Source organism: Paroedura picta, chromosome 9 (assembly GCF_049243985.1).
Source record: "Paroedura picta isolate Pp20150507F chromosome 9, Ppicta_v3.0, whole genome shotgun sequence".
NCBI classification, from domain to species: domain Eukaryota; kingdom Metazoa; phylum Chordata; class Lepidosauria; order Squamata; family Gekkonidae; genus Paroedura; species Paroedura picta.
The window spans coordinates 50,233,679-50,254,139 of record NC_135377.1 but is presented as its reverse complement, the minus strand read 5'-3'; the positions used below and the strand labels follow the sequence as shown (position 1 = coordinate 50,254,139).

At 39.5% G+C, this 20,461-nt stretch overlaps 1 protein-coding gene across 7 annotated transcripts in view; it reads left to right on the top strand.

Moving 5' to 3' along the window:
- PIEZO2 (piezo type mechanosensitive ion channel component 2) overlaps positions 1-20,461 on the top strand; it is a 273,980-nt gene that overhangs the window by 90,817 nt on the left and 162,702 nt on the right. For all 7 annotated transcript variants that reach the window (XM_077352782.1, XM_077352780.1, XM_077352783.1 and 4 more), the window contains one exon: positions 16,643-16,685. In XM_077352782.1, coding sequence (XP_077208897.1) covers positions 16,643-16,685 — 43 coding nt within the window. The remainder of the gene's footprint in view (positions 1-16,642; positions 16,686-20,461) is intronic.

Sequence of the window (20,461 nt, the reverse complement as noted above, 5' to 3'; positions counted from 1 at the left end):
AAGACAACAAATTTTCTTTGGCTCTAGGAGCCTGGATAGAAATTTATGAGAGAGATACTCTTTTTCATCTTTTAGGGTTCTGTATTTTAATAACCATATTTTCAAACTATTTCTACCACAAAGCCTAATCTTAAATACTTGACAGTTTCTTGTTATTTATACTGACATTGAGTTCATTCAATGTCAAAAATTGCTGCATATATACAAGCTTATTATCAGACTTTGGCAGAAATGAGCCGCTATTTGATCTCTATTATTGTAGATTTTGTACTACTATGGTTTTGAACTAAACTATGTTGGCTTTGATATGATACTGTGCTTGGCAGTTTTATGTTATACTTGTTACCCCTTCAAAATAAAAGGCTAGTGTTTCCTCAGCTAAACAATCATTAAGTGTTTTTGGATAACATAAATTGTTTTAGTGGCCTTCAACTATGAAATGAAATGATCTCAAGAGAGAAAGCTGAGTAGTATTTAGTTTAATAAGCTAGCCAGAGTAATGTAACTATGTCTGTGCCTTGTCAGTGATGTGGACCTTTTCTGCATGCTTGAGTTACTCCTGATTTTCTTGATTCTCCAAGTACTGAAGCTGGTTTAAGCAGAATTCTTCCACAAGTCTGCCTCCTGTGTATTTTTACAATTGTGGTCAGTGTATTTTCTTCTATGTGCGGCTTAGAACGTTTGAGCATTTTCAAGGGAGAATGCTGTTGTTGTTAGTGTTACATTGGTGATGTTACAGTGCATCCCCATTTTTGAAGGCTGTAAAATATCAACATAATACATAGTGTAGTTGTGATAATTTAAGCAGATTCTCTGAATTCCCAGCTTTTATTAAAAAGAAGTAAGTCTCTATCTCCTTCCCTTGTAGAGACATGAGCCATTAAGCTTAAGGTTTTGGTAATCACCTTAAGGCCATACACGATCAGGGCTCAGTGTACCTGAGGGACCGCCTCCTTGCCTATACCCCCTAAAGAGCCTTATGCTCCACCACCTCCAACTGGCGGCAGATCTCTGGCCCCAGAGAAGCACATCGGACCTCAATAAAGGCTAGAGCTTTCTCAGTGCTGGCCCCCACCTGGTGAAACGAGCTCCCTGAAGAGATCAGGGCCCTGTCCAAACTCTCATAATTTCTCAGGACCTGCAAAAGGAATCTCCTTCACCAGGCATTTGCTTGAGGCTGACAGACCCAAAAATGCCCACTGTCCCTTCCATGACCAAAGAATCCAACCTACTCAAAGCTGTGTCAATGTTCCTGTTCCTGTTAAAATATTGTTCTAGATGACATGTTATGATAGTTATATTTGTTACAACATTCTATGTAGTTACCCCATGATGTTCTATGTAATCCTCCCATAACTGTATGGAAGGGCAGTATAAAAATCTAAATAAATAAAAGCATTTCTCTGTGAGGGAAGAAACTAGATTTTTTAAAGAAGAAAACACAAGAAAGCTGGGAATTCTGAGAACCTGCTTACACTAAGAACCTGCTTAAACTATCACTAGTATATTATATTGATATTTTAGGATATTTTAAATTGAAATCACAGTCTTGGGGGAGAGGAAATGGTGTAATGATGTCAGTCCAATCATTGAAAAGCAGGCTGGAGGTAGGTGGGACAAAGAAAACCAATAAAAACTGACTCAAAACCAGAAAAAATTGGGGTAAAAATGGTCTAAGAAAAACTGGGTGAAAAGGGGAGGGATAAAAAAGAAGTGAAAACTTAAAGGCTCAAAAATGCATGTGGAAATCAGTGGAGAAACCAAATTGGTATGGGACCAGAACTGACAAAAAGGCCATGATTCCATCTGTTTAAGAATTGCATGTATGTAATAGTAAAAATCACAAAGAGATTGAAAAGGTCTAAGATTTGGTCCTTTTCTCCCTCCCTCTTCCTGCTACAGCTCCCATCTGCTTACTGGAAGCTCTTGAATTCAGAGAGTCTTATTTGATGTAGATCAAAGAGTGGCCTCAGTGGGGAGGGTAAAAAAATTGAGAAGTCCCTCTTGTTCATAAGCAGATATCCCTTTCCATGTGGCATTTTCACTCTCATTAGGCCAGTGACACATTTGGTGCAGATAGGCTTGTGTCAACTTAGTCTAGAATGACTTTAAATTACTCTTCCCAGCTATGTAATATCTTTCTGTGATAATTACATGCTGCCTTTGGCATTGAAAGTGGTCAAGTATCAAAGCTGGGAACTATGTAGCTTACTGTGGTATGATGTGCACTCTGGCATAATATACTGCAAGGCTAGTGGTCAGTCAGATCTGTGTCTACTTATTTATTTGCTGGTGGAGCAAGTTATTGGGTAGACTAAATTAGTTATATCTTTCTAAGAACTCATGATAATAGTTTTGGCTATACTCATCTGATTTGTCCGATCTGTCATATTTCTCATAGCTACTTATGACTGTGAAAGTTGGACAGTGAAATAATTGGACAAGAAAACTGATTCATTTGAACTCTGGTGCTGGGGAAGGCTTTTATGGATTCCATGGACAGTAAAAGTCACAAACAAGGAAACATTAGACACATAAAGCCAGGTATATCAATGGAAGGCAAAATCATGAAACTCCAGCTCACTTACTTTGGCCATATCATGCGATCCAACTCGGAGAAAGCAATTATGCTAAGATTGGTCTGTGAAAAAAGGAAATGAGATCAACAAAGAACACAATGGTTAGACATTAGCAAAGGTAACGCTGGCCAGAGCATTATACAACTAAAAGAAGTGGTCCAAAATTGAAAGACATGGTAACAACTGACCCATAGGATTGCCAAGAGTTGGACATGACTGAATGACTAACATCATCATCATATCCTTCTGTTTAAATTTGACTTATGATAATGATGAAATGAAGGTTATTTTACATGTACCTCTTTTACTTTAAATTAGAAGTAAACTGTATTTCAAATTAATGGTATATTAACAGCTTTATATTGTTTAATGTAAGATACTTTTGCACATCTATTAAATATATGGAAGAGGAAACGGGAGGTTCTAAAACTGCATTTTAAGCATATATCATAGGTTCTGTTTAATTAACTGCTGAGTATTATTTCATAAACTTAAAAAAAATTGAAGGTATTTTTTTATTTCTGCTCTTGAAGTAGTTATGAACTGTTTCCATGTTGGAAATCAAGCAGTATTTTAGATATTTATTTTTAATAGCTATCACATTGATCAAGTTTTCATGTCCAATTTCCTTACAGAATTTTTATTTATTTATTCAGAAAAATTATTTTTCTCATGGTGTGATTATATTTATTTACTGAAAATGGTGTTTGTTTACATCTGATAAATCACACGCATTGTGTAAAAATATCAGCTATATATTGAAATTGCAAATGTTCTTAATGTTGATACAATCTGAATAGAAGAATTACACAGCAAACATATATTGATTTAATTTTAGCATGTTGTTACTTACCAACACTATGTTTTAATTCTTTGCCTTTAAGAAGATTGTAAGAATTAGAAAAAATTAGTATACTGAGAGCAAAAGGAAGTTATGAAAAGGATGTATGATGTCACATATATTGTTATCGAGAGCGACATAAAACCCATGTGTGAACACATCTTTGACATTTGCCAGATGGTAAAGGAACTAATTTGGCTTTCTGCCTTTGTTTTAAACAGATGTGCATCTGATTGACTTCCTCTCTTAGATATATTTCACAGATTTCAGCCAACATTTCAGGCAGCATATTTAATGAAAACATATATGAAAGCCCTTATTAAAATGCCTTTCAGGAAGATGACCTGTTGGAAGGAGGACAGCAACAAAGGAAGAGAGGGTTGGAGAAAAGACAGTATAGTAGCAAAAACAGATTTTTTTGTCCTCGACCCTTCCAGATAGACATGCTCATTGCTTCTATAAGAATATATGACCTACATGTACACCACACAATTTAATTTAACATAAAAAGGATACTGAAAATACAGTATTGTATTTATGTTTGTTAAACATAAAAAGGATACTGAAAATACAGTATTGGCTAACTTGCACAGATCTGACTAGGAAAATCTCTGTTGGAGAAAATTGCTCAAATTTATGTATTATTCAGTGGGCATTATATGTTTAATGGTCTTTGTTGATATTGGTGAAAGGTGTTACAAAATGGATTTAGTCTTGAAGGCTGGTTCTTTGTTGGTGTACATAAATGAACTATCTAGAAAAGAATGAGAAAAAATTAAAAGAGGAAAAGTTTGTTTTATCTTGCAGCAACATACTAACTACTGCTTTGAATGATCTGGTGGAGCTGGATGCAAGGAAAGGCAAGAGAAAGACTAGATGTCTGGAGAAAATGACCTGCAGGCTGCTATTTGCCGTAGCAAGTATCAATGCAATCTTGTTAAGGAAATTTGCTTGAGTTTTGGAGAAAAGGGAAGTTACCCGATTCTAGAGATTTTTTGTTATGCTCAGATTTCCCTGCACCCCTAGTGGCTGCAGTCACTACTGCAGCTTAAAAATGAAAGGGAGGCTGACGTTGAGGGCCCCCTTCGACTTCCTTAAGCTGCGCCTGGGGTAAACTGCCTCTTTGATAGCTGAAATTCTGAAATAATCTTTCAGTCAAAAATAACACAGTGCTGGGCTAGATGTAGCAGCAATCTGATTCAACTTCATATATACATGGGCCTGTAATCTGCTCAACACAGTTGTATAGGACTAAGCTCTCTTAATAAGGTTGCCAGCTCTCAGCTGGAAAATATCTGGAGGCTGAGGGTGGAACTGGGAGTGAATGAGATTTAAGGTGGGAAGGGATATCAGTGGAGTATAATGCTATGAAGTCCATCCTCCCAAGCTGCCATTTTCTCCAGGGGAACTGATCTCTGTCACCTGGAGATGAGATGTAATTCCAAGGAATTCCAAGGTCCAGCCTGGGGATTGGCATCTTTACCACTTAAACCCAGTAGGATTTTCTTCCTAGTAAATATGCATATGATCAGGCAGAGCTTCACTGAACTTTCCTGGTCAAAGCTTTAGTATCAAATATCATTTCAGTCTAAAAGAACAACTCTCAATTTTTATTCACCAGATATCATACAAGCTGAGGCTAAGTAGAGTGCTTGCTGTAGTGGTGGTGTTGTCTCTGAGGAGATACCATGAGGAAAATTAATCAGAAAAGGCAGCTAAGGAAAACTGGAGTGTTTAAAGAAGCTTCTTTTGAGTATTACAAAATAAGATATCTCAAGATGGTACTTAATTGAAAAACCTAATCTAGCAGAATAACACATTGATTAAATAGCATTGTTGGAAAACAGATTGTATTTTCCTTTGAAGTACATGTACTGTGTTTTTGAACCAGAAGTTGTTTCCTTCTGCAAATATTGCTTCTTGTTAGCATTTTTTTAAACCGGCAGTTCATTCTAAATAAATTTGCTGTAATAAAATAGTTCTTGCAGTTAAAGGTAATTTTTCATAGCTGGATACTTACTAGTGAAAGTAGTTACTAGTATTAATTAGGTAATCTGATCTGCTTCAAACTTGAAATGGGTCAGGCTGGTGTTCAAAGCAGGCATGCAATGATGTCAGAAAACTCATTCTGGAATGAATGAGCCCAAATGATCTGATAGCTGTGTAAGACCTGTGTAATAAAAGAAAATAATAAAATCTGCAACAGGTATTGTTCTGGTCAACGGGAAACTCAAAAATGTATTGTGATTAAATTAGAGTATATTTTGTCTATTCATTGTTCTTTTTTCTACTTTCCTTTTTATATAGATGATGTTCTTTAGAATTTTTATTGTTTTGTATTAAAAATCCTCAATAAAATCTTTAACATGTATTTTTAACAAAAAATAAAATATAAACAATATAAATAAGAGAATAATTAACAATTTAAGAAATCCCTTCTGCAGTTGATATACAACTTTTACTACCGTATTTGCCGGCGTATAATGACCCCCAACATTTCTACTCAAAATATAGAGTTTGTTACCATTGTGCGGCTGGAGCGCAACCGCAGCACCTCCAGACCGCCCCTGCATCTCCCTGTGACCGGCACTAGTGCACAAGAGTGCATGTGTGAGCTCTGTGCAGAGAAGGGGCGGGCCGGAGCGCTGCTGCTTCCCGCCGAGCAGAACAGGCCGGTCACACCAAAAAGGCTGGCACCCTTGTCTCGCTGTTGATGCTCGCCACAGCCACGCTGATGACCTGCTGCGGCCGCGCTGGATACTGCACGATACTGGATGGTATTTAGAATGAGGTGGGCAGGCATTGGGAGGCCACTATGGGCACCGGATGAGCGTCGGGAGGCCACTATGGGCAGCTATGTCTATCCCAACTGAAGCGCACCCGGCGTATAGGACGACCCCCCCACTTGGAGGCATGTTTTTCAGGGGGGGAAAGTAGTCTTATACACCAGCAAATACGGTAATCTGATGTTAGGGCCTTTTAAAATGCAAAGTAATTTTTAAAAAATGGATTAGCAATACCAGATTGTTAAAAAAACTCAAGTTAACTATTGCAACAACATAGTTGTTATTGTATTTACAGAATTTTCATTTAGACACCCAATACCTTGGATGCAGAATGATTTATTTGAATTCCATTCCCTTTAATTTGGGTGTAGCTGTCCTGACTGATCCTTTAGTGAAAGCCTAAAATTAAAATACACATGCATATGCAACACACATTTGCTCACTCAGGGATTGAGTTAAAACATGGCAATCAATCCCTGTGATGTTGGAAAAATACATGAAGCTCTGTGTCACAGGCTTGGAAATAAAGCATTATATTTTTATGCTTGGGTGGGGAGGTCATTTATGACCTCGGAATGTATAATCAGTCAGTTTATTTCTCCCAATTTCTTACTTTTAGGCTCTGCCATGCTAGCTAAAATCATATTCCAAATTTACTGCTTCTTGGTTGGTATACTTATGAATTTCCAGTATGATATTTTTAATTACTTTTTGTCTGACATTGTTATTCATATTCATTTTTGAGGAATCTGAATGAGATTCAGCCAATGAACTGCTGTGTATATACATTGTTAAAACTGAAGAGCTAAATCAAAATCTTGGTTATTCATTGTTTTTGGCTATGAGTATGAAACAGCTGCTGACCATTATTCATTACTTTCACTTTGAAAAATATATTGTTGGTAGCACTTTTTCAGAAATGTTTGGCAACTGGAAAATAAGTTCAGCCACTGGTCACTGGCTTCAAAATGGATTTTATTCCCCCTGTTACAGATATTAAACATCCATTTTCATGCATTTAACATCTTTTGAAAAAAAATGTTTTACATTTAATAGAGTTGAAGCCTTAAAGTTTCTTTAAATGACTCTAAATTCCTTTGAATGCAGTCTTACTTGCTACCTTCACAAGCTCTGTAAAGGAACACTTTTCTATCTATAGTTAGCAACAGAGCCAGTTTAAAGGAATAATTTCCTTCTTGATATACACATATATATTCCCCATTTGTTAATCTTTGCAGTTCCTTTCAGTACATTACAAAAGACTAGGAACTTTTAGTGCTGTCTGCGTTCCTCTTGACCGTCACATGCTTATTAAAGGTGCAAATAGAGTTTATGTATACAATGGTATACAAGCTAGGCTCCAGCAATATGGGGACCGAGAACTTCCAGAAGTACAGGCAGAATTTTGAAGAGGCAGAGGAACTAGAGATCAAATTGCCAACATACGCTGGATCATGGAGAAAGCTAGGGAGTTCCAGAAGAACATCTACTTCTGCTTCATTGACTATGCTAAAGCCTTTGATTGTGGGGAGCACAACAAATTGTGGCAAGTTCTTAAAGAGATGGAAATACCAGAGCATCTTATCTGTCTCTTGAGAAACATATATGCAAGTAAAAAAGCAACAGTGAGAACCGGACATCTTCAAAATTGAGAAAGGAGTTCGGCAAAGCTGTATACTGTTGCCTTGCCTATTTAACTTGTATGCGGAGCACATCATGAGAAAGGCGGGGTTAGATGAGTCACAAATTGGGATCAAGATTTTAGGGAGAAATATCAATAACCTCCGATATGCAGATGATACCACTCTAATGGCAGAAAGCGAAGAGGAACTAAAGAGCCTTTTGATGTGGGTGAAGGAGGAGAGTGCAAAAGTTGGCTTGAAACTCAACATTAAGAAAACAAAGATCATGGCATTAGGGGGAGGGGCAGTCTCACAAATAAAAGTATCCAAGAAAACGAAGGGCTTTCTTTAAGATGGCCAATACCTTAAATTGAGCCCAGTAACAGAAGGGCAGCCAGTGGAGTGACTGTAGAATGAGGGTACTATGCATGCTGCATTTAGATCCAGACAACTATGGTCTGGATTGTGCCTCAGATATGCAGATGATACCACTCTTAAAGGCAGAAAGCGAAGAGGAACTAAAGAGGCTCTCGATGCGGGTGAAGGAGGAGAGTGCAAAAGTTGGCTTGAAACTCAACATCAAGATAACGAAGATCGTGGCATCCGGCCCTCTCAATTCCTGGCAAATAGATGGGGAAGAAATGGAGGGAGTGACAGATTTTATTTTCCTGGGCTCCAAGATCACTGCAGATGGGGACTGCAGCAAAGAAATTAAAAGACGCTTGCTCCTGGGGAGGAAAGCTATGGCAAATCTAGACGGCATCCTAAAAAGTAGAGACATCACCCTGCCAACAAAAGTGCGTCTAGTCAAGGCTATGGTCTTCCCAGTTGCAATGTATGGCTGTGAAAGTTGGACCATAAGGAAGGTTGAACGGCAAGGAATTGAGGCTTTTGAACTCTAGTGCTGGAGAAGACTCTTGCGAGTCCCTTGGACTACAAGGCGAAACTGGTCAGTCCTAGAGGAAATCAGCCCTGCCTACTCCTTAGAAGACCAGATCCTGAAGATGAAACTGAAATACTTTGGCCACCTCATGAGAAGGAAGGACTCCCTGGAGAAGAGTCTAATGCTGGGAGCGACTGAGGGCAAAAGAAGAAGGGTATGACAGAGAATGAGGTGGCTGGATGGAATCACTGAAGCAGTGGGTCTGAACTTAAATGGAATCCAGGGAATGGTAGAGGACAGGATGGCCTGGAGGATCATTGTCCATGGGGTTGCGATGGGTTTGACACAACTTCGCACCTAACAAGAACAACAATTGTACACATCCAAGGGTCCCTCCATGGAACTGGGAAGCCTGTTTTTCATGATTTCAGTCACACAGAGTCTTCTATTAGGTGAAATTTATAGTACTATTTATTTATGCTTTGTAATGACCTTTGGCTATCTTTAAACCACACGCCGCGCTGCGGGAACCGCAGACTAAATAAAACAGTAAGGGCTGGTGGGGAGGAGTTAGGGCGGACTCTGTCCAGGATAAAAACTCGGAGGAGCGAATCAGGAGCTGCGAAGCAGCTCCTGATTTGCTCCTCCGAGTGGCACTCAAGGGCCAAGTGTCCAGTTGGACACTTGGCCCGTCTCAAGGACAGCCCGCCGCTAACTCCACACTCCACCTGACCCGCCATCCTTGCCGGATGGCTGCCAGGCAGGAGCATTACCCCATGGCTGAGGGCTTCGGGGGAAAACCTTCCCCTCCGCCGACTGAATGCCCTACCGTGGCTATGCGCCTCCACCTGCCACCCCCCACCCCGAACGTCTGTCCCCGCCCGCCACAACCCCCGCCCTTCCCACACCACTCAACTACCCACATCCCCAGCCCCACACGGCCACGCCCTTCCCACCCCCACTCCCCCACTTGCCGCTCCTTGCCTCGCCGCCTTTCTCCGCTTCCCCGCTGCCGCCGATGGCTGCAGCCTTCCACCACCACCTCCCCGCTTGCTACACCCTTCACCGCCCACAACACACCCCACTCACCTAAGATGGCGATACGGACTTGGGCCACGTCAGCGAGCCAATCTGCGGCCCGCCCCATGCCACCGCTGCTGCTCTGCCGCCACCCCCGCAGCCCCGCCCGAACAACGACCTCCAGGACCCTATGGCCAGCTGAGAAGCCGCTGCCACCAGAAGGTAGGCCACTTCCCCGCCATGTGGCCTCGGGCCCGACAACACCTTCCGCGCTCTGCTGGGGGGGAGGGGGGAGAACGCATTCTGCGCCCCTACGGACGCCACCGCCACCCTCGCTGGGCCGCCCCACACCGTCCAGCCCTACCCCTCCACAGTACGCTGCCGGAAACCGCTGCAATCTAGCACCCATTTTATGGCAAGTAAAATGGGCTTTAAATCTAGTATACAATAAATGTTAGTAGTATTTATTAAAATGTCAATATTGATATTTACCATGTTGTTTGTATTATTTATTTATTATTTATTAAAGAGTAAGAATAAGGTAAGCAAGCCTACAACTTGTATCCTGCTTTGCTATGGCTATGGACTGTCTGCCAGGAACAGGTTAAAATCATAGAGGGGGTGTTTCTCCTTAGGTGTAGTCACTTTCATAACTGTACAGTATATTTCCTGGAACAGAATCATGTGAAGTGGATAGGAAACCATCTTCATCCCCTGGTGACTTGATTTTCCTTTGTAGTTAACCTAATATCAATAGTTATGTGAGACATAATTCACCATTAGCTACAAAAGATACACCAGTGCACGTTTGTAAGGTAATACTGGATATAATGCAGCTAAAGTTAAGCATGTTTAAATTTAACTGGTCTCATTAGCAAATGCTACTGCATTATGTATAAGCAAATGAATGAATTTTACTGGATCCAATAAATGTGTTATGTGAAGAAATTAAATCCAATCTGAAATAGTTTGCTTTATTTCTTGAGGTTTTTAAAAAACATTAATGTGTTATTTTTCAATATGTATCAAAGGTAAACAATATTTTTATAAAGATGTTGTAAAGAGAAATTATTGGCAATTCATAATTTTAATTAGAAATAGCAGAAATAAATCCTTTATATTACATCATGTTCATATAATTCACATAGGCAGAATAGCAACTGCCATTTGTGTGTATACTTCAGCGTAAGTAAACATGGTCTAAAGTTAATAAACAGAATTGAATCCCACTTTAACTTGAAATTTCTTATGACTTTATCAAAACATCAGTTTTTTGCTCTAACCAGTACAGGAGACTTTACCACATTAAGACATATATACTGGAAGCATTGAATACTGAGTCTGTGATGAGAAGTGTTTCCTATTCTGACATTTTACATTGTTGGATTGCTGCTATCTATAGTGTGCAACTGATGGAGAATAAAACTAAAATAGAATATTAGAATGCGGGGGAGGGAGGTGGTTACAAATTTGATTTGATCTGCCTTCCGGAGTCTGAATGAATTAAAGTTGATTTTTGTTGTTCATGGCCACAATCCAATACTGAATCTAGCATGCTCACGTTCCTGGAAACTAATGGGTTTAAGCATTCTTAACTCTGTACAGGTTTCTTGAATTGTATTGAGCATTTAAACTGAAGTGTGAATAGAATGAATTGTAATAGAGATGGAAATGGAAACCACAAGGTCTGAATAACCTCTGTTGGATTGTTTGTAGCATGTTTAAAGACTAGAACAGACACCTCAAAAATGCATTCATTTGGAAATAAGTCTTAATAATTTCAATGGAGATTACTTCCAAATGGCCCCTTCTTTGGACCATTGCCAAAGGAGGATACGAAGCTCCTATAGTTCTGTTTGTAGATTTGCCAAAATTTAGGGATGGCATGTTTCAATTATGGCACAAAGCCGTGGAAACCGGGAGAAAATTACCCTTTTTTTTTGTTCTCCAGTATATCCTCATCTCTTTGGCATGTTGTTTATTTATAGAGGTGGCTTATGCTGGTGATTGTGTTCATCACTGCCTTTTATTTGTCCAATTACTCAATATGCTTCCATGATCTGGAAACCAGCGGCCATGTTGAAGATTCCCTCTTATTGTACTATTAGAAGATGCCAAAAAGCATATAGCAAAACATGTCTCATATTCTGATCTATGCTCTACAAAATTCTCTTTGTGCACATCTGGTAAACTATAAAACAGTGAGCTCCCCTTGTGATGCCTTAATTCAGAGTTTCTATATCTGGGCTTCAAATGCACAGCCTCTTCTCAGAGATCCTGGCTTCTGGAGGTTCAAGGGCCTTTTGCTTTCTATTAAAACTACTACTGACGCCATCCCCAAAGTATAGGATGCAGTAGACATTCCAAAGTGAACTCCTCCATTATAAATTTACCAGTAGTTTATGAGCTGTGAAGTTTGAATTATGGAAGGGGAATTGGGGCTCTTGTAATTTCTACCTCCTGATGCAAAATCCATTTCTGTGTAAAGAAATAAACCTGCCAGATGCACTCGAGCTTTGAAAGCAAAGGTTCCCAAGTGCTTTAATAAAACATGTTTTAATAAATAGATGGAATGTTGTCTTGTTCTCAGTCCTAAACATTGCACTTCCACTTCATCTTTTGTCTCTCACAATTTTATCTTTATAGCCTTGACTCTAGTAGCCACTGTTTTAGAAATACAGGTGACCAGCAGTGCCCTGGCATGAATGGAAGTGGCTTTTGTTCATGCAAAGGCTTGTATCTGATTACCACCAATTTCTCTCCAGCCTTAACACCTCACACTACATTGAATATTCTTTTATTGCATTTATACTCTCTACATTTGGAAAAATTAACCTTCCAATGAGGTACTGGGGTCAATGAATGTCTCATCAGGAAGAAGGTTACTTTTGCAGAAATAGCAGCTAACGTTTGAAGCATTGAGCAGGAGGGGAGGGAGGATATTGAAAAGGTAACTTATTTTCATGCCATACTGAAAAAAATGTATTTGATAGTGTAAGATATTTGTTAATTTTCTTGCCTTTATAACTTCTGTATTTTTTGTGCCAGATGGTAAAAACACTAAACTTTTGTCTCTTTGTATGTACTTCCTTGCTATCCCAAACCTGCTTGTCAATGGGTTGGTTTCAATGGACTGCATCTCTTATCTATTCCAAAACATTCTTGTGTAGTGTCTTTTTCTGTTGGTTATATTTCTGCCCTCCTGCTAGGCAATAATGGTGAAGCACATAACAAGGAAAGTTAAGACTTCTCTAATAACTTATTCTAATAGCAGGTGGCTAACATTCCACCTGTTAAGAATAAATCAGTTACTCCAATTCCTGAGATCTCAAAAGTTTTACAGAATTTGTGAGAAACTAAATTGTTTGTTTAGATGCCAGAAACATGATAACAGAAGAAAGAACCTACCCTAGGCTATAATCAACATTTAAGCAATTTAACAATAAATACAAATATAAATGTCTCATTTCTTCTTTTAATTGTCATAAAACAAACAAAACGGCCTCCAGATTTAATCCGTTTTCAAAGTGGCATTTTCATCGGTGGTTGTTTTTCCAACTTGGTATTTGCTGATGATCTAGTTCTTCACTATGATCTATTCTTCTGTGAAGAAGACTAGATCATCAGCAAATACCGTTGGAAAAACAACCACTGATGAAAATGCCACTTTGAAAACGGTTTAAATCAGAAGGCCGTTTTGGTTGTTTTATGACGATTAAAAGAAGAGATGAGACATTTATATTTGTATTGTTAAATGGCTTAAATGTTAATTATAGCCTAGGTAGGTTCTTTCATCTGTTATCATATTCATTTTGAACCGTCCCCTTTTCGTAGATGCCAGAAACAAGCAGGAGACAACTGATCTCAGCCCAATGCACTGATGCAACCAAGTGGACTTAAAAACATTCCTTGAAAATTGGCATTATTGTGTCTTAAACATTTTCATATAATAGAGGAATATGAACACAAAAAGTGTTGAGACATTTTGGTGCCTCCATTCTACTTGGGTTAAAAGCAAAGGAGAAGTTAATTCTGGTGAAATAGAAGTAATATTATCACTTGGGTCCATTATGCACGGCCGCCGAAACAGTGATTTCGGGTCACATGGAAAAAGCAGAGAGGGAAGACGCGACACACACCGGTTATGCACGGGGCGGGGCACGACGGTGGCAAAACCCAGAGTAACCGATTATGCACGCGGCGATCCCGGCACCACTTATGGTTGCGCCTCGGACACTGGGGCGCTTTCTTCCGTGTTTCGCTGACGCGGCTTTTTCGGCGACATGCACCGAAGCTGCAGCCGGTTGCAGCCGGCACCGTGCGTTATCGGTGATTTTAGTCGCTGCCATTCCACCCCGAATGTGCGCTAAAACCTCCGTGCATAATGGGTCTGGGAGAAACAAGGAAAGAGTTGTAATGAAGTTCTTCCCACTGACATTAGGTGGTTTCTCAGGTCCAATCAAGATAGTTCTTAATTGGAATTTTCCAGAGGATGTTGGTAACTGTTCCTAATCCCCCCTGTCAACTGGTTAATGAACATAGATTGCTGTAGTTAACCAATTACCACATTATTAAGTCCAGCCTTGAAAGAGATAGGTATCTGAAGGAAAATTGAGATCATGAACTCCTGTGAGCCTGATTAGGCCTTCTAATAGTCATGTTAACCCACACGGGAAAATTAGGGTGCCTGGCATCACTGAACTATTTATGTTTAGTAGATTAACTAGTATACAATAAACACAAATCAGTTGGTGGTCCCAGGCCCCAAAGAGGTATGTCTGGCCTCAGCACAGTTCTGCAGGGTCTGCAAGGTAGAGCTCTTCTGTCAGGCCTTTGATTGGGGCCAGTGAAACAATAACATTGACTGGGCCCTTCCGATCAGAAAGAGGCCCCCAGAATATGCTCTACTTCTGGAAGAATTATCATAAATGGACCGCTTATGCTAAGGTGACCAGATTGTTCCACTTTTGGAGGGACATCTGGGAGCACCTGGCAAATTGTACTTATGTTGAAATTTAAAAATATATATTACAATACTATTTTTGCGTTCTATGCATTCTATGAAAATTTTTGTTGCTCCAGATAGACCAAATTTTTAATTAAGAACACCCCTGGTCAATGGTGTCCCGCTTTACCAATGTTAAAATCTGGTCACCTTAGCATATGCTGCTAGTTGATACTAAGACCTAATAGTTAAACTGCTGCTGCTAAACCAATTTTAACTGTTTTAATTGAATCAGTGAATTGTTGTTAACTAATTAGATAAATATCCATGTTGTTCACTGCCCTGAGTTGATCCAATGGGAGGAGGGTATCGAAATTGTATTAATTAATAATAATAAAGTATTGTGTGACAACTAAATCTAGTAATATTATTTGGGGATGAGACAGAATGGTTACAGTACAACTATTTCTACTAAATCAAGCTACTAAATCTGTGCATGTGTACCCTGTTCTTTAAACACTCTGGCTATAAAGAAGAAACACAGAAAACCATTGGGAAATATTTGATAACTGAGATTTGACACAGACCCCTTGCTGGGGCAATTGATATAGAGTCTGACTTCAGGCTTCAGCCTCTCCCAAGCATATCCATTGGTCCTGTTAAGTACTATGAGAATTGCTGCTGTGGTCCTTGTGCCCTCAGGTAAAATGAAAATGCTGTATCAGCAAGGAGGAGCTAGTGCTGTGACTCCTCCTCAGATCAAGCATCTGAAAACCCAATTAATATAATGGGAACTCCTCACTAGGGTTGGGCAGTTTAGCTCGGATAAGCCTAAAAGTACTAGAATCAGTGCCTGTTTAAGTGCATCCTCCCCACAATCTCAAGAACTCCCTGTGGGGGAGAGCATACGCCAAACAGCTGATAATGACAGGCATGCCACCCACTCCCTTTGGCGAGGGATATAAAGGCCCTCCTGTCATTATCAGCTGTTTGGTGGACACTCTGTTTCCCCCTCCTTCTCAGGCAGCAGAGACACTGCTGGCTGGAGAGGAGGGAGAGAAACATGCACAACCCCTCCCCCCAGCACTTCTCAGATTCAAAAAGGTGAAAGATATTCATGAGATTCAGATTTGCCCCCAAATAATTTCCTACTGAATCTGAAATGATACAAATTTCTTTGTGTACGCATTCGTACTCCTCACAACACATGATGGGGGAAGTTGCTTTACTAAACATCATTAGATATTTCAGTGCTTTGATTTTCATATTTATTTATTTATTTATTAATTATTAGATTTCTATATCGCCGCTTGCCGTAGCCCCCCGGCAGTTTACACATACAATAAAAGGTAAAGGTATACCCTGTGCAAGCACCGAGTCATGTCTGACCCTTGGGGTGACGCCCTCCAGCGTTTTCATGGCAGACTCAATACGGGGTGGTTTGCCAGTGCCTTCCCCAGTCATTACCGTTTACCCCCCAGCAGCAAGCTGGGTACTCATTTTACCGACCTCGGGAGGATGGGCTGAGTCAACCTTGAGCCGGCTGCTGGGATTGAACTCCCAGCCTCATGGGCAAAGCTTTCAGACGGCTGCCTTACCACTCTGCACCACAAGAGGCTCTTACACATACAATACTAAAACAATAAAACCCAAATAAAATCCCCATTAAAATAACAGTCACATACCATATCACTGGACTGTTATGTTTAATGTGTCTAAATAGACTCAGTAAGGATTTTGATTCCATGCCTGCCTTCAATTAGTTGGGGGCTATTGGAATTATAAAATGTTTTACTGATTTATATTTGATTTTATTGTGACTGATTGTTTAAACCATGTTGCTACCCATCCTGGGCTATCCAGGAGAGGTGAGCTACAAACATAAAGATTTATTATATTTATATGTATTTAAAAGTTTGGTAAATGAATAGAAAAGCAAATTTTAATGTTTCCTTCTTATTTATAGGTTTGACATGGGAAAAAACACTACGGCAAATAGGTTTTGAAAGGTAAGTGTAAAATATTGATCCCTGTGTGTGGATTCACTTCTATGCCTGGATTGAGAGTGAGAATAAACATAAAAATTAGCAAACATTCATAGCTCATATTTAGTTTGGACACTTTTGCTTTGGACACTTAATATATTAACTTGTATTTAACCAATATTCACATATAAAGAGCTTTGCAGATATTTACATGGAATAGTGAGTTACAGGTATTTTAAATGAATAAATACATTTGATGGATTTAGACTTCTGTGAGGTCAGGTACATGAAGCTTTGGGAAAGAAAAAATACACTTTAAAATAAATTAAAAGAAAAATGAGGCCAAATGAGGTATATTCTATCATTCCTAGCCACTTAATGTTTCTTTAAACTGAAGGACCTATATCATTTCCAGAAAACTTTCATAAACTCTGTTGAAAGCCTGTTGCAAAGCTGGAAAATGGCAAGGCTAATCTTACATGTACATTTCACTTACTTGATTAGTCAACACCAGATAACTCACAGCTGACTATGAAATTATTGAAAAGTATTGTGTTGAAGGTGACAGGTGGGCTCAGTGATGCTGTTTAATTTGTGGTAGCTGTTTCAGAGTAGTTGTATAACCAATGCTTATTGAATGGAATCATATAAGAGTGCTTGTTTCGAGTTCTTTTCCTGTTTTAACTTTCCACATAGAGATCAAATCAGATTTTCTTGTTATCCAGGAACTCTAATGGGACATTGAAAAGAAGCCATTACCCAGTGAAGGGCAAACTTTTCTGGACTCAAATTGGAGAAGGCCTGGCAATTAAAAGGAACACTGGCAAATGCTCAGGAAGGAAATCATTTTCTAAGATCTATAAAATTGCTCATGATATCCTTAACATCCAAGTTTCTTCCCATGAACACCCAACGCCTCCATTTGTCTCCATACAAATGTGAAACATTCCTGCCAGTTTGGGACAATGTGACTGTAAGGTAATGGTAGTGATATGTAATGGAGTTTTGAGTTTCTCCCTAGTCTTGGGATGAGATAGCTGCCAGCGCAGCAATTCGCTGTCAGGGATGTTTCACATTTGTATGGAGACAGATGGGGCCAGCAGCAAATGGTGTGGTCGGAGCCATTGATCACTGAGAGACAGTTTTATTTCTCCTATGATTTTGTTAACGACAACTGAATTGAGGGGACTGATTGGCTGTTTTGGCAAAGAATTATCCTATGGCTGTATTTGGATGTGTGACACAGTCTACTAATTTAACAGAATTAATTTTTGCTTTATATTGCCACTGTCATGATGGAAGTTCATAGTCTAAGGAAGAGTGCTTGCACTCAAAAACTCACGCCTTAAATAAATCTTCGTTGGTCTTAAAGGTTCTACTGGTTATCTGATTTTATAGTTCCATTCTGGTAATTCCCCCCCCTCCCACACACACACATACACACAAAGACCTGGGATGTAAGAAGTGCCCCACAGCTGCTAAGGGTCAACTAGCCAGCCATAAATAGGCTTCTCACCATAATGATGTTGTTACATTTATTCCATAATTCTTGTTGTTGATGTTTTATTTTCACTTTTGCAGACTAGTAAGACTGATAGTAATGATGTCCAAAACCTTATGAAAGTGGACCCTATGAGCCCAGCATGCTTCTTGACATGAGATACATTTTTAAAACATCAGAGCTTGAGCAAAGCATCTCCATATCCAGGAAATGGCTAGCGTTAAGAGCCTTTCAATTAAATAGAATGTATCTGAGTTTGAGATATTTAAATGAAGCTCTTACATTTATTGATTGTTTTTTTGAGACAGTACAAGTAAGATAATTGTATTACAATGCAGTAGTCATCATTCTTTTAAAAAATCTCTTACATGTGCAATTTCACGGGGTTTAGAAAATGGTCATGGGAGACTTTGTTGTGCGATCATAATTTAGACTTATTTCACTGTGATCCGCTTTTATACCATGAACCTCTGCTGGTATTTAGCATGGAGGATTATTGATACTAGCACCAGAGCAGGGATTTAGGTGGGTTTGTTAACTCTTTAGGGGACTGAAGTATACCTTGTTTTCTTCAGGACTTATTCCAAGTGACTTTGAGAGACTACAGCATATTAGGAGAGTAGTTAAGGAATCTACATCAAATGATACATCCAGAATCTCATACCTTAATCTGTATTTTAAGCAAGATACTTATGGATATGCTTTTTTACTGCATTTTCTGATTTAACAGTTGCATTTTAAAAGAGATGCTGCAGTGTTCAGTAATGCACCATGTAGCTTTGGATTCAAACTCCACCAATTTCAAACCACTTCAAAGATGAATGAAAGCCTTTGCCATTTGGATCCTGTTTAGGTTGTATTCTTGAGATGATATCTTCTTTATAAGAAGGTCCTTCTGAAGAAAACTGCGCCATACCAGTAAGGGAATAAAATGGAGACTTTGTTGTAAAGGGTTTTGTGTGTACAGCTAAGATAAAGCTAAGTGATAGGTTCTCAATGTTTTTGATCCCAAAGCCATATGGTGATGTCCAACATTACTTGCTGTAAAGGGCAGATTTGTTACAGAAGTTATTATCTGTACTGGATTCAGTATTAGACTGTGTTGCATGGTGTTGTCCTGTGTATTAATTCAAAATGGTTTATATTCTACTATGTCTCAATTGACTCAATTTATATTATACCCTCCTCAATTCTAAACTGGTATTAGTCAAAGAAAATGTGTGTGGTTTCATTGTAATTTGAGGTAACACAGTAGAAATCAGAATCTTGTTCTATCCAGTTGAAGAATGGATATTTATTAACAATTTGAAAGAGCTGGAATTGGACAAGAGCTGGCAATCAGGCAGGACAAACCAGCCAACATCAAGAGCAATAACAGGAGATAATCAGAGCCACAGCATTAATCTGTAGTTCAGACAAAAACAAGACTATTTCTGAATATTCATTGGTATTCATAGAAGTTCTGTAATATCAGTGGTAGTGGTTAGTAGGAGAAGCAGAAATAGCGGAGAGAATGAGTCTGAGCAAAGAATGAGGAGTATCAGTATGCCTACTGGATGGAGGATACGCTTCTAGGTAGCACTGTGTGTGAACGAGACCTTGGGGTACTTGTGGATTGTAAACAAAACATGAGCAGGCAGTGTGATGCAGCAGTAAAAAAGCGAATGCCATTTTGGGCTGTATCAACAGGGGCATCACATCAAAATCACAAGATGTCATAGTCCCATTGTATATTGCACTGGTCAGACCACACCTGGAGTACTGTGTGCAGTTCTGGAGGCCTCACTTCAAGAAGGATATAGATAAAATTGAAAGGGTACAGAGGAGAGCAACAAAGATGATCTGGAGCCAAGGGACCAATCCCTATGAAGATAGGTTGAGGGACTTGGGAATGTTCAGCCTGGAGAAAAGGAGGTTGAAAGGGTGTCACTTGGAGGAGGGCAGGATGCTGTTTCCGTTGGCTGCAGAGGAGAGGACATGCAGTAATGGGTTTAAACTACAAGTACAATGATATAGGCTAGATATCAGGGGAAAAAAATTTCACAGAGTAGTTCAGCAGTGAAATAGACTGCCTAAGGAGGTGGTGAACTCCCCCTCACTGGCAGTCTTCAAGCAAAGGTTGGATACACACTTTTCTTGGATGCTTTAGGATGCTTAGGGCTGATCCTGCGTTGAGCAGGGGGTTGGACTAGATGGCCTGTATGGCCCCTTCCAACTCTATGATTCTATGATCATGAGGAATGGTGTATAAGACCATTTCCTCACTGGAGGCTTTGCACCAAGATGCAGGCTGGAGTTT